The 15,255-nt window shown below is 49.4% G+C and overlaps 1 protein-coding gene across 1 annotated transcript in view; it reads right to left on the bottom strand.

Moving 5' to 3' along the window:
- LOC144179789 (neprilysin-1-like) overlaps positions 1-14,402 on the bottom strand; it is a 70,845-nt gene extending 56,443 nt beyond the window's left edge. Inside the window, exons 1-3 of the mRNA XM_077708225.1 lie at positions 14,157-14,402; positions 12,753-12,890; positions 9,617-9,793 (exon numbers count right to left, since the gene is read on the bottom strand). Coding sequence (XP_077564351.1) covers positions 9,617-9,793; positions 12,753-12,890; positions 14,157-14,402 — 561 coding nt within the window. The remainder of the gene's footprint in view (positions 1-9,616; positions 9,794-12,752; positions 12,891-14,156) is intronic.
- Between the last annotated feature and the right edge of the window lie 853 nt (positions 14,403-15,255).

Below are 15,255 nucleotides of genomic sequence, written 5' to 3'. Positions count from 1 at the left end.
GAGAACTGTTGAGTTTCGCCTAGTCTGACGCAATCAATAGCCCTCTGATAACGGCAACCCCCTACCCCTTTCGAGGGCAGCTGCAAGACTAATCTTTACAAGAACATAAGTGGGTGGGCGAGGTTCCTATTGTTCACCGGCGCCTTATCCATCACGCGGTTTCGATGCTTATTTTATTATTTTTTCTTTACGCGAATACTGAGCGATATATTGCACGCCTGATAAGCCTGCCGCATGTGCTCGACATCGTGAGCGAGAACTTTTGGGTTTCGCCTAGTCTGATCCAATCAATAGCCCTCTGATAACGGCAACCCCCTGCCCCTTTCGAGGGCAGCTGCAAGACTAATCTTTACAAGAACATAAGTGGGTGGGCGAGGTTCCTATTGTTCACCGGCGCCTTATCCATCACGCGGTTTCGATGCTTATTTTATTATTTTTTCTTTACGCGAATACTGAGCGATATATTGCATGCCTGAGAAGCCTGCCGCATGTGCTCGACATCGTGAGCGAGAACTTTTGGGTTTCGCCTAGTCTGATCCAATCAATAGCCCTCTGATAACGGCAACCCCCTACCCCTTTCGAGGGCAGCTGCAAGACTAATCTTTACAAGAACATAAGTGGGTGGGCGAGGTTCCTATTGTTCACCGGCGCCTTATCCATCACGCGGTTTCGATGCTTATTTTATTATTTTTTCTTTACGCGAATACTGAGCGATATATTGCACGCCTGATAAGCCTGACGCATGTGCTCGGCATCGTGAGCGAGAACTTTTGGGTTTCGCCTAGTCTGATCCAATCAATAGCCCTCTGATAACGGCAACCCCCTACCCCTTTCGAGGGCAGCTGCAAGACTAATCTTTACAAGAACATAAGTGGGTGGGCGAGGTTCCTATTGTTCACCGGCGCCTTATCCATCACGCGGTTTCGATGCTTATTTTATTATTTTTTCTTTACGCGAATACTGAGCGATATATTGCATGCCTGAGAAGCCTGCCGCATGTGCTTGGCATCGTGAGCGAGAACTTTTGGGTTTCGCCTAGTCTGATCCAATCAATAGCCCTCTGATAACGGCAACCCCCTGCCCCTTTCGAGGGCAGCTGCAAGACTAATCTTTACAAGAACATAAGTGGGTGGGCGAGGTTCCTATTGTTCACCGGCGCCTTATCCATCACGCGGTTTCGATGCTTATTTTATTATTTTTTCTTTACGCGAATACTGAGCGATATATTGCACGCCTGATAAGCCTGACGCATGTGCTCGGCATCGTGAGCGAGAACTTTTGGGTTTCGCCTAGTCTGATCCAATCAATAGCCCTCTGATAACGGCAACCCCCTACCCCTTTCGAGGGCAGCTGCAAGACTAATCTTTACAAGAACATAAGTGGGTGGGCGAGGTTCCTATTGTTCACCGGCGCCTTATCCATCACGCGGTTTCGATGCTTATTTTATTATTTTTTCTTTACGCGAATACTGAGCGATATATTGCATGCCTGAGAAGCCTGCCGCATGTGCTCGACATCGTGAGCGAGAACTGTTGAGTTTCGCCTAGTCTGACGCAATCCTTAGCCCTCTGATAACGGCAACCCCCTACCCCTTTCGAGGGCAGCTGCAAGACTAATCTTTACAAGAACATAAGTGGGTGGGCGAGGTTCCTATTGTTCACCGGCGCCTTATCCATCACGCGGTTTCGATGCTTATTTTATTATTTTTTCTTTACGCGAATACTGAGCGATATATTGCATGCCTGAGAAGCCTGCCGCATGTGCTCGACATCGTGAGCGAGAACTGTTGAGTTTCGCCTAGTCTGACGCAATCCTTAGCCCTCTGATAACGGCAACCCCCTATCCCTTTCGAGGGCAGCTGCAAGACTAATCTTTACAAGAACATAAGTGGGTGGGCGAGGTTCCTATTGTTCACCGGCGCCTTATCCATCACGCGGTTTCGATGCTTATTTTATTATTTTTTCTTTACGGGAATACTGAGCGATATATTGCATGCCTGAGAAGCCTGCCGCATGTGCTCGGCATCGTGAGCGAGAACTGTTGAGTTTCGCCTAGTCTGACGCAATCCCTAGCCCTCTGATAACGGCAACCCCCTACCCCTTTCGAGGGCAGCTGCAAGACTAATCTTTACAAGAACATAAGTGGGTGGGCGGAGGGGGGGTGCGAGGTTCCCATTGTTCACTAGCGCCTTATCCATCACGCGGTTTCGATGCTTATTTTATTATTTTTTCTTTACGGGAATAGTGAGCGATATATTGCATGCCTGAGAAGCCTGCCGCATGTGCTCGACATCGTGAGCGAGAACTGTTGAGTTTCGCCTAGTCTGACGCAATCCTTAGCCCTCTGATAACGGCAACCCCCTACCCCTTTCGAGGGCAGCTGCAAGACTAATCTTTACAAGAACATAAGTGGGTGGGCGAGGTTCCTATTGTTCACCGGCGCCTTATCCATCACGCGGTTTCGATGCTTATTTTATTATTTTTTCTTTACGCGAATACTGAGCGATATATTGCATGCCTGAGAAGCCTGCCGCATGTGCTCGACATCGTGAGCGAGAACTGTTGAGTTTCGCCTAGTCTGACGCAATCCTTAGCCCTCTGATAACGGCAACCCCCTATCCCTTTCGAGGGCAGCTGCAAGACTAATCTTTACAAGAACATAAGTGGGTGGGCGAGGTTCCTATTGTTCACCGGCGCCTTATCCATCACGCGGTTTCGATGCTTATTTTATTATTTTTTCTTTACGGGAATACTGAGCGATATATTGCATGCCTGAGAAGCCTGCCGCATGTGCTCGGCATCGTGAGCGAGAACTGTTCAGTTTCGCCTAGTCTGACGCAATCCTTAGCCCTCTGATAACGGCAACCCCCTATCCCTTTCGAGGGCAGCTGCAAGACTAATCTTTACAAGAACATAAGTGGGTGGGCGAGGTTCCTATTGTTCACCGGCGCCTTATCCATCACGCGGTTTCGATGCTTATTTTATTATTTTTTCTTTACGGGAATAGTGAGCGATATATTGCATGCCTGAGAAGCCTGCCGCATGTGCTCGACATCGTGAGCGAGAACTGTTGAGTTTCGCCTAGTCTGACGCAATCCTTAGCCCTCTGATAACGGCAACCCCCTATCCCTTTCGAGGGCAGCTGCAAGACTAATCTTTACAAGAACATAAGTGGGTGGGCGAGGTTCCTATTGTTCACCGGCGCCTTATCCATCACGCGGTTTCGATGCTTATTTTATTATTTTTTCTTTACGGGAATAGTGAGCGATATATTGCATGCCTGAGAAGCCTGCCGCATGTGCTCGACATCGTGAGCGAGAACTGTTGAGTTTCGCCTAGTCTGACGCAATCCTTAGCCCTCTGATAACGGCAACCCCCTATCCCTTTCGAGGGCAGCTGCAAGACTAATCTTTACAAGAACATAAGTGGGTGGGCGAGGTTCCTATTGTTCACCGGCGCCTTATCCATCACGCGGTTTCGATGCTTATTTTATTATTTTTTCTTTACGGGAATAGTGAGCGATATATTGCATGCCTGAGAAGCCTGCCGCATGTGCTCGGCATCGTGAGCGAGAACTGTTGAGTTTCGCCTAGTCTGACGCAATCCTTAGCCCTCTGATAACGGCAACCCCCTGCCCCTTTCGAGGGCAGCTGCAAGACTAATCTTTACAAGAACATAAGTGGGTGGGCGGAGGGGGGGTGCGAGGTTTCCATTGTTCACTAGCGCCTTATCCATCACGCGGTTTCGATGCTTATTTTATTATTTTTTCTTTACGGGAATAGTGAGCGATATATTGCATGCCTGAGAAGCCTGCCGCATGTGCTCGGCATCGTGAGCGAGAACTGTTGAGTTTCGCCTAGTCTGACGCAATCCCTAGCCCTCTGATAACGGCAACCCCCTACCCCTTTCGAGGGCAGCTGCAAGACTAATCTTTACAAGAACATAAGTGGTTGGGCGAGGTTCCCATTGTTCACCGGCGCCTTATCCATCACGCGGTTTCGATGCTTATTTTATTATTTTTTCTTTACGGGAATACTGAGCGATATATTGCATGCCTGAGAAGCCTGCCGCATGTGCTCGGCATCGTGAGCGAGAACTGTTCAGTTTCGCCTAGTCTGGCGCAATCCTTAGCCCTCTGATAACGGCAACCCCCTACCCCTTTCGAGGGCAGCTGCAAGACTGATCTTTACAAGAACATAAGTGGGTGGGCGGAGGGGGGGTGCGAGGTTCCCATTGTTCACTGGCGCCTTATCCATCACGCGGTTTCGATGCTTATTTTATTATTTTTTCTTTACGCGAATACTGAGCGATATATTGCACGCCTGATAAGCCTGACGCATGTGCTCGGCATCGTGAGCGAGAACTTTTGGGTTTCGCCTAGTCTGATCCAATCAATAGCCCTCTGATAACGGCAACCCCCTACCCCTTTCGAGGGCAGCTGCAAGACTAATCTTTACAAGAACATAAGTGGGTGGGCGAGGTTCCCATTGTTCACCGGCGCCTTATCCATCACGCGGTTTCGATGCTTATTTTATTATTTTTTTGTTTACGGGAATACTGAGCGATATATTGCATGCCTGAGAAGCCTGCCGCATGTGCTCGGCATCGTGAGCGAGAACTGTTGAGTTTTGCCTAGTCTGACGCAATCCTTAGCCCTCTGATAACGGCAACCCCCTGCCCCTTTCGAGGGCAGCTGCAAGACTAATCTTTACAAGAACATAAGTGGGTGGGCGGAGGGGGGGTGCGAGGTTCCCATTGTTCACTAGCGCCTTATCCATCACGCGGTTTCGATGCTTATTTTATTATTTTTTCTTTACGGGAATAGTGAGCGATATATTGCATGCCTGAGAAGCCTGCCGCATGTGCTCGACATCGTGAGCGATAACTGTTGAGTTTCGCCTAGTCTGACGCAATCCTTAGCCCTCTGATAACGGCAACCCCCTATCCCTTTCGAGGGCAGCTGCAAGACTAATCTTTACAAGAACATAAGTGGGTGGGCGAGGTTCCTATTGTTCACCGGCGCCTTATCCATCACGCGGTTTCGATGCTTATTTTATTATTTTTTCTTTACGGGAATACTGAGCGATATATTGCATGCCTGAGAAGCCTGCCGCATGTGCTCGGCATCGTGAGCGAGAACTGTTGAGTTTCGCCTAGTCTGACGCAATCCTTAGCCCTCTGATAACGGCAACCCCCTATCCCTTTCGAGGGCAGCTGCAAGACTAATCTTTACAAGAACATAAGTGGGTGGGCGAGGTTCCTATTGTTCACCGGCGCCTTATCCATCACGCGGTTTCGATGCTTATTTTATTATTTTTTCTTTACGGGAATAGTGAGCGATATATTGCATGCCTGAGAAGCCTGCCGCATGTGCTCGACATCGTGAGCGAGAACTGTTGAGTTTCGCCTAGTCTGACGCAATCCTTAGCCCTCTGATAACGGCAACCCCCTATCCCTTTCGAGGGCAGCTGCAAGACTAATCTTTACAAGAACATAAGCGGGTGGGCGAGGTTCCTATTGTTCACCGGCGCCTTATCCATCACGCGGTTTCGATGCTTATTTTATTATTTTTTCTTTACGGGAATAGTGAGCGATATATTGCATGCCTGAGAAGCCTGCCGCATGTGCTCGACATCGTGAGCGAGAACTGTTGAGTTTCGCCTAGTCTGACGCAATCCTTAGCCCTCTGATAACGGCAACCCCCTATCCCTTTCGAGGGCAGCTGCAAGACTAATCTTTACAAGAACATAAGTGGGTGGGCGAGGTTCCTATTGTTCACCGGCGCCTTATCCATCACGCGGTTTCGATGCTTATTTTATTATTTTTTCTTTACGGGAATAGTGAGCGATATATTGCATGCCTGAGAAGCCTGCCGCATGTGCTCGGCATCGTGAGCGAGAACTGTTGAGTTTCGCCTAGTCTGACGCAATCCCTAGCCCTCTGATAACGGCAACCCCCTACCCCTTTCGAGGGCAGCTGCAAGACTAATCTTTACAAGAACATAAGTGGGTGGGCGAGGTTCCCATTGTTCACCGGCGCCTTTATCCATCACGCGGTTTCGATGCTTATTTTATTATTTTTTCTTTACGGGAATACTGAGCGATATATTGCATGCCTGAGAAGCCTGCCGCATGTGCTCGGCATCGTGAGCGAGAACTGTTCAGTTTCGCCTAGTCTGGCGCAATCCTTAGCCCTCTGATAACGGCAACCCCCTACCCCTTTCGAGGGCAGCTGCAAGACTGATCTTTACAAGAACATAAGTGGCTGGGCGGAGGGGGGGTGCGAGGTTCCCATTGTTCACTGGCGCCTTATCCATCACGCGGTTTCGATGCTTATTTTATTATTTTTTCTTTACGCGAATACTGAGCGATATATTGCATGCCTGAGAAGCCTGCCGCATGTGCTCGGCATCGTGAGCGAGAACTGTTCAGTTTCGCCTAGTCTGATCCAATCAATAGCCCTCTGATAACGGCAACCCCCTACCCCTTTCGAGGGCAGCTGCAAGACTAATCTTTACAAGAACATAAGTGGGTGGGCGAGGTTCCCATTGTTCACCGGCGCCTTATCCATCACGCGGTTTCGATGCTTATTTTATTATTTTTTTGTTTACGGGAATACTGAGCGATATATTGCATGCCTGAGATGCCTGCCGCATGTGCTCGGCATCGTGAGCGAGAACTGTTGAGTTTTGCCTAGTCTGACGCAATCCTTAGCCCTCTGATAACGGCAACCCCCTGCCCCTTTCGAGGGCAGCTGCAAGACTAATCTTTACAAGAACATAAGTGGGTGGGCGGAGGGGGGGTGCGAGGTTCCCATTGTTCACTAGCGCCTTATCCATCACGCGGTTTCGATGCTTATTTTATTATTTTTTTCTTTACGGGAATAGTGAGCGATATATTGCATGCCTGAGAAGCCTGCCGCATGTGCTCGACATCGTGAGCGAGAACTGTTGAGTTTCGCCTAGTCTGACGCAATCCTTAGCCCTCTGATAACGGCAACCCCCTATCCCTTTCGAGGGCAGCTGCAAGACTAATCTTTACAAGAACATAAGTGGGTGGGCGAGGTTCCTATTGTTCACCGGCGCCTTATCCATCACGCGGTTTCGATGCTTATTTTATTATTTTTTCTTTACGGGAATACTGAGCGATATATTGCATGCCTGAGAAGCCTGCCGCATGTGCTCGGCATCGTGAGCGAGAACTGTTGAGTTTCGCCTAGTCTGACGCAATCCTTAGCCCTCTGATAACGGCAACCCCCTATCCCTTTCGAGGGCAGCTGCAAGACTAATCTTTACAAGAACATAAGTGGGTGGGCGAGGTTCCTATTGTTCACCGGCGCCTTATCCATCACGCGGTTTCGATGCTTATTTTATTATTTTTTCTTTACGGGAATAGTGAGCGATATATTGCATGCCTGAGAAGCCTGCCGCATGTGCTCGACATCGTGAGCGAGAACTGTTGAGTTTCGCCTAGTCTGACGCAATCCTTAGCCCTCTGATAACGGCAACCCCCTATCCCTTTCGAGGGCAGCTGCAAGACTAATCTTTACAAGAACATAAGCGGGTGGGCGAGGTTCCTATTGTTCACCGGCGCCTTATCCATCACGCGGTTTCGATGCTTATTTTATTATTTTTTCTTTACGGGAATAGTGAGCGATATATTGCATGCCTGAGAAGCCTGCCGCATGTGCTCCACATCGTAAGCGAGAACTGTTGAGTTTCGCCTAGTCTGACGCAATCCTTAGCCCTCTGATAACGGCAACCCCCTATCCCTTTCGAGGGCAGCTGCAAGACTAATCTTTACAAGAACATAAGTGGGTGGGCGAGGTTCCTATTGTTCACAGGCGCCTTATCCAACACGCGGTTTCGATGCTTATTTTATTATTTTTTCTTTACGGGAATACTGAGCGATATATTGCATGCCTGAGAAGCCTGCCGCATGTGCTCGGCATCGTGAGCGAGAACTGTTCAGTTTCACCTAGTCTGGCGCAATCCTTAGCCCTCTGATAACGGCAACCCCCTACCCCTTTCGAGGGCAGCTGCAAGACTGATCTTTACAAGAACATAAGTGGCTGGGCGGAGGGGGGGTGCGAGGTTCCCATTGTTCACTGGCGCCTTATCCATCACGCGGTTTCGATGCTTATTTTATTATTTTTTCTTTACGCGAATACTGAGCGATATATTGCATGCCTGAGAAGCCTGCCGCATGTGCTCGGCATCGTGAGCGAGAACTGTTCAGTTTCGCCTAGTCTGATCCAATCAATAGCCCTCTGATAACGGCAACCCCCTACCCCTTTCGAGGGCAGCTGCAAGACTAATCTTTACAAGAACATAAGTGGGTGGGCGAGGTTCCCATTGTTCACCGGCGCCTTATCCATCACGAGGTTTCGATGCTTATTTTATTATTTTTTTGTTTACGGGAATACTGAGCGATATATTGCATGCCTGAGAAGCCTGCCGCATGTGCTCGGCATCGTGAGCGAGAACTGTTGAGTTTCGCCTAGTCTGACGCAATCCTTAGCCCTCTGATAACGGCAACCCCCTGCCCCTTTCGAGGGCAGCTGCAAGACTAATCTTTACAAGAACATAAGTGGGTGGGCGGAGGGGGGGTGCGAGGTTCCCATTGTTCACTAGCGCCTTATCCATCACGCGGTTTCGATGCTTATTTTATTATTTTTTCTTTACGGGAATAGTGAGCGATATATTGCATGCCTGAGAAGCCTGCCGCATGTGCTCGACATCGTGAGCGAGAACTGTTGAGTTTCGCCTAGTCTGACGCAATCCTTAGCCCTCTGATAACGGCAACCCCCTATCCCTTTCGAGGGCAGCTGCAAGACTAATCTTTACAAGAACATAAGTGGGTGGGCGAGGTTCCTATTGTTCACCGGCGCCTTATCCATCACGCGGTTTCGATGCTTATTTTATTATTTTTTCTTTACGGGAATACTGAGCGATATATTGCATGCCTGAGAAGCCTGCCGCATGTGCTCGGCATCGTGAGCGAGAACTGTTGAGTTTCGCCTAGTCTGACGCAATCCTTAGCCCTCTGATAACGGCAACCCCCTGCCCCTTTCGAGGGCAGCTGCAAGACTAATCTTTACAAGAACATAAGTGGGTGGGCGAGGTTCCCATTGCTCACCGGCGTCTTACCCATCACGCGGTTTCGATGCTTATTTTATTATTTTTTTTTACGCGAATACTGAGCGATATGTTGCACGCCTGATAAGCCTGACACATGCGCTCGGTGTCTTGGGCGACAAGTGCTGGGTCCTGCATAGGTTTCTTGTTTACTTCACGAAATTTCGGACCAACGAGGCGCTAACAGCTTCGCTGTAAAGCGTTAATAGGACGGGGGGTATAAAATCACCTTATCCTTCATGCGGCGCCACCCGGCAACATCACGCGTACCTCTCCTTACGGGGTAAGGCCAGTAATCACTATGACGTTTCGAAACGGGTCGTCAGTAAGTCCGAAAAGATAATGAAGCAACAATGTCTTTCCACTTTTAAACTGCCAGTGGCACTTCATCGGACATGCACTGATATATTGGGACCTAAAATGTAGGAAGTATCGCTACAAATAATACATGTAAACACAAATAAAACAAAAAATTGCATACGGAAAAGAAGTTATATTTTTCCTGGCGCTTCCAGTATGTCCCGATGCTGACGTAGGTGGGGAAGCCATACTCAACGGCCAGCCTCACAAGGGCATCAGCGACGGCGAAATTCGAGGGCACCGACAGGTTGGATATGTCAACCCCGATCCGCTTGGTGAAGGTCTTCAATGCGGACACCTGCAATGAGGGGACGGCATGCTGCAATATCACTGCACGCTGCGTGTATTGCTTGTCTGCCCAGCTTTTTCTCTGAACTGAAAGGGTGACTGTTAACCAGTCTAATGAAGAGTATGCGCCATTCGTAAGCTGATGCAACGCTATGAGCAGGTCATACACGAGGCAATTTTAAACTTCAAGCTATGTTTTACTCTTATTGGACATTACCTTGTTTCCTTTAACCGGGAGTATAAGCGCACACCAACATCTTGGAGGTATTTTAGGCTTTAACAGCAGAGATGTTTAAGCTTTCAGTTCTGCCGTAAAACGTTACCAGAAAACAATACAAAAAAATCAAAACATCCCCCTCGCGAGGGGCACGATCAAATGCAGAGCATTTCCGCGGGGGGCGTGCCTGCAAGTCTTATGGATTACGTATTGGTTGTTGTTGTTGTAATTGTTGTCTTCCAGCGTAGACATTGTCGATGAAGTCGATGGTGAAACGTGAAACGTGCCGTGAACCCCCTGCCGCGGCTATTACGCAACGTGGAGAGGCTACGACGCAACGTGGCGCGGCTATGACGCAACACAATCCAACACAATCCACTTTAATCCAACCCAATCCAAATCCAAGCCAAGCCAAGCCAAGCCAAGCCAAGCCAAGCCAATCCAATCCAATCCAATCGAATGCCCTTCGCGAGAGAGTGTTATAGCGCCGAAATCGCGCCACCACATGAACGCGAACCGAACGCGGCGAGAGAGGGTGTTGCGAGCGGAGAGAAGGCGAGGAGGACGCGGGGGAGAGGGCGCACCTGTGGCCGACGGTTGAATGAGTCAAGGATATGAGGCGCGTGCGTAACCTTCCATTCTGTGTCGGCTCCGTGGAGCAGTCGGTAAAGTGCCGTGTACCTTGCGTTCCGCCCGCAGAGTCGTGGGATCGAAACCTGGCGCCGGAAGGCATTATTTCTTTATATAGTGTAGGGTGCGGACTACGTAGTGATGCGGACCACGGACGCCAACGCGGGTGACATCGTGAGTTACTAAAATGCTCTGCATTTAAAAGGGCCGAGCACACGCAAGCGTGCGACTCGTGAGGAGCGCCCGTCGTCGAGCAGGCTTGAGCCTAGGCTTTCGCCACGTGAGGAGCTTGGAAAAGAATACAAGAAATGCCGAGCGCACATCAGCCCTCGACACACTCTACCTAGCGTTCGTGGCGTGATCTCTCGCGTGCTGTTCTTCTCGCCAGTTCACGTGCGTTCGCAGCTGAAGTGGGAAGCACGAACGCCGAATTAGTGCTGCGGACGCCGAGTTCGCGAAGACGGTTGCCGCGGGTTCTAGCTCGTGCTAACGCAGTCCTCTTTGTGAGCGATGTGAAAGCCTGCAGACAAATCGATCTGGGCCTGCCAGTCATGGAGAACTTTCAACGGCAAGTTCGGAAGCCCATATGAGGTCCAAACCACTCTGTTTCCGACGAAGAGAGGGGGGCCGCCAGCGCTGTTGTTTCTCCAGCCTTGCACCATTAGTGCAAGCTGCGCCACTTTTAAATGCATAGCATTTTAGTAACTCACAATGTCACGCGGCGTTCGGCCTAGTCCGCAGCCAGGCCACTACACTATAAAAGAAACAACAGTTTCCGGCGCCCGGATTCGAACCCATGACGGCGCGGGCGGAACGGCAAGTGCCGGGCGCACTACCGATTGAGCCACGCAACCAACACGGATTTCGATGCACCGATAGCGCCTTATATCCTTCACTCATTTATGGTTTGTTTCGAAAGCGCCATAAGTTGTCACGCGCCTCCGCAAGATGGCGACACAGGTTCCGCGATCGAGACTATGATCGAGAGACCCGCCATAAGTTGTCACGCGCCTCCGCAAGATGGCGACACAGGTCCCGCGATCGAGACTATGATCGAGAGACCAGCAGCGCTGGTCGCGTCTCGTGCTGCCGGGACGCCCCGCTGTAGCCCACCGCAAATTTGATGACGTGCAGCGTGTAACAAGAAAACCAACAACCAATACGTAATCCATACGACTTGCCGGCGCACCCCCTCGGAAATGCTGTGCATTTGATCGTGCCCCTCGCGAGGGGGATGTTTAATGGACGCTGTCTATACATATCACTCATTTTTTTGAAAGAGAAATACAGGAGTAAATAGGAGTGGTTAGCTGTGTAAGTACTTACGGAGACATCTCACCAGCAGTGATAAGAATGGACGAGGACAAGAAAAGCAGCTAGCCTGTCTCGTCGTCCTCCATTTTTAGTGCTGTTGGCACGACGCCTGTCATAACTCCTGGGGTGATCCCCGAAGGTAATCGCGTATACGAAGCACGCGTAAGCGAGTAATGAAAAAGAATTTGTGCATTGGCCGCCAAGAAGGGTACATAACGCCGAAGGCCCCAAAAGCAAATGGGAGCAGTGGCGGAAAGGACAATCACCAGTTGTGCTGAGGAAAGAGGAGGTACGTAGAAAGAGAGAGAAACACGAGAAACACGGTTGAGACACACTCAACCGCTTAATGAACAGTTGAAAGCTACCAATAGTAGTAATCGAAAACTTCAACACACTCTGCATTATTTTTGTAAAGGTTAGAAGACAAAACAAGACCTGGTAAAATTTTTTAAAACTATAATTTTTTAAAACTATAAAACTATATAAAACTGAATTGCTTTGGGTGGTAACAGTGAACGGGCAATGGCGCTACACCCCATTATGGCGACTCACTTTCTCTGCACTTCCGTCAGCTTTTAGATTGAGTGGAACGGCTTTAATTTTCTGTTTTCTTTAATAGATGTTACATTTTTTAGTTTTTCATAAAATTGGTGTCATTGTTACCAGGCAAAGCATTCTTTTTAAGGAGCCAAACTTGTATTTCTTCTTCATGGCCTCCTTAAAGCAGTGGTTAGGAAGGCATACTGCAGCCCCACCAGAAAACAATTTGGCAACTTTTCGCTCTAAATCTCTGCGTACAGTGATTTACCTCAGACCGCTGCGTTAGTCCTAAGTCAGTGCAGGCACGGAACATGCCGGCCGCCTTTTGTGAGGCATCCTGACCGCTGGGAGGGACGTCGATGCTGTACAGTGCCGCCATGGTAGCCGACTTCATGAAGTCGTTGACCTGTCAACATAAAGGGGAAGGAATGGCACCTCGTCTCGATTAAAGGCTATGACAGGTCGCAGGATCACAAGCAGAACATTAAGAATGATGCGGCATGGACCTGCCAAAGGTTCTAACTGCACTCCTAAAGACGTCTTATGGGACTCGTCGGACCAAATTCAGCTCCTTCCAACAACAGAGCCCTATCTGCCACCGTGTTCGAAAGGGGATTATTTGAAATGTCGTTTATTTCCAATTTAACTAATTTGAAACTGAAGCCGCTCCGATCTGAGTCTCGTCGGAGTTTTATCCGAAATAAATTACATCCGGGATGTCCAGTCAATCTGAGCAGCGCTATTGCCTGAAATGTCCGTAAGGTTCTTCTAAGGCTTCCTCATCTTCGGACTAGAATCCTGATAGTAAATTTTGATTTCTCCAACGCACCGTAGAGATGGAGCACCGAGAAAAGACAGTGCGAGAGGCAGAGAACAATTTATAGAAAGGGAGGAGCGGGTGAAAGGTTTGTACAGAGCTTTGCGACGTTCGGAAGGATTAGTCTACGCTTCTGCTGACGGCTTCCCGATTGAATATGATAAGGTCGCTCTTCTCCTTTTCTCTTCTAGATGATGTCAGCCACTCAGTAGTGCATGTGCTGTTTTTTGCATTTGGGTGTATTGACGGGTACACGCAGACCTGACGTCCAGGCTGCGGTTTCAAATGTGGTTGTGAACGTGACTGTGCCCTGGCTTAGAACAGGAAGGATGTCTAAATTAACTGTACGAATGGCCTCATTGGCTATAACGCGTTGTCTGGGCTCGAACGTAGTACAAAGACTATGAGTGTGTCGCTTAATTGGACATTCAGCGGTGTGGGTACGCACGGCGCCGCGCAGAAGTTTTCATCCCACCGTTGCGTCACCCTGCGGCGCAGTAGTTTCCTGTGAGCCAGAAAGCCCTGCGAGGTTCTAGGCGGCACCCACAATACCGTCATAATCGCTTAGAAATTAGGCTAGAATGTATAGTAGATTTTGATTGAATGCAGGTAGACAGTTGTAGCCCCCGTGGACGAATTTAGAAGCGTGATTTACTCCGGCTAGGTTTCACGCGTGTGGAAGTGTTTTGTTGAGGAGGCATACCGGACACCACAGACGGTCATTTTTGTTACTTATTAAGAAAGCTTTTGGGATATATAGTAGTTTAAACTCAAACCTGAAGCCAGAAGTAATGCTGGAGCTTCTGCTCCTACAACCAGCACAGGGGCACTGTTTCTAGAAGAGCGGCGACTTACTGCGTAGAAGATGCCGGCCCTTCTGGACGTGGAGCACACGTAGCCGAAGAAGTCATCGCATGGACGGTACGAAGTGTTCAGCGAAACCTGGAACAGGTCTCTCGCTTCCACGCAGTCCGTCGAGATGCTGGAGTCGCAGCCCAAGGACTGGGTAGCGATGATGGAAGAGGTTAGGGGCGGTTGTGTCGTAGCAGCGGTACTGACGCTAGAATTGATTTCCACTTTATCTGTGGAACGGCTGGTCATAGATTGACTGCTACTCACGAGTGGCCCGGTGGGCTCAGGTGGTTGACCGGGGACACGTGACACAGTAGCGGAAGCCGAAAGTGCCGCCTGTGAACTCTGCGTACAAACGGCGGGGAATTTTCCAATTGAGGTTACAAAAAGGGTTTCCAAATATGTTTGCTTATTTCTCTTTTTTGCTTCATTACCGTCAGTAAAACTTACGTCTGGCCGTTTAAAAATACTGGCGTGCAGAATAAAACATGCAGATGGCTTCTACGTTCAGGCCTTAGGGTACGACGAGAAAGCGTTGCTTGTTCGTTTGTGAAGCGCTTTGAAGCGGAGCTGCGGCATTCAGCAGTTACACTGTTTAAAGCGTCAAGGTCAGCCGATAGCGAGACTAGCCGCAACGGTTGTTTAATACCGAAGCGCGGAAAGTCGAGGGCTGTCTACGCTTATCGCTTAAGATGGGGGTGTAAAATGTTGCTACGGCGAGGTGTTGGTCAGTTAGAACAAAAATGCGTCTGCGTTTAAAAAGCGTTTATTCTTTAGCATCGTGGTGAGCCTGACCGTTTGGATTTAGATGCAGAGCATCTGATTCACTCGCCTTGTCCCTCCGGCGTCATCGTCGTCGGCGTTGTCCGCCCCTCCCCCATTCTCCTCGCCGCGCCAGCTGCGCTCTCCGCCGCTCACCCCCTCTCCTCTCCGATAGCGAACACTCTCTCGCGAGGGGCCTTGGATTGGATTGGATTGGATTAGCTTGGATTGGACTGGATTGGCTTTGCTTGGCTTGGCTTGGCTTGCAATGGATTGGATTTGGATTGGATTGGATTAAATTGGATTGTGTTGGATTGTGGTGCGTCATAGCCGCGGCACG

Source organism: Haemaphysalis longicornis, unplaced genomic scaffold, assembly GCF_048455015.1.
Source record: "Haemaphysalis longicornis isolate Haplotype H1 unplaced genomic scaffold, Haemaphysalis longicornis Haplotype H1 scaffold_4, whole genome shotgun sequence".
Lineage (NCBI taxonomy): Eukaryota > Metazoa > Arthropoda > Arachnida > Ixodida > Ixodidae > Haemaphysalis > Haemaphysalis longicornis.
The sequence above is the reverse complement of the archived record's forward strand: the minus strand, read 5'-3'. Positions and strand labels throughout refer to the sequence as shown.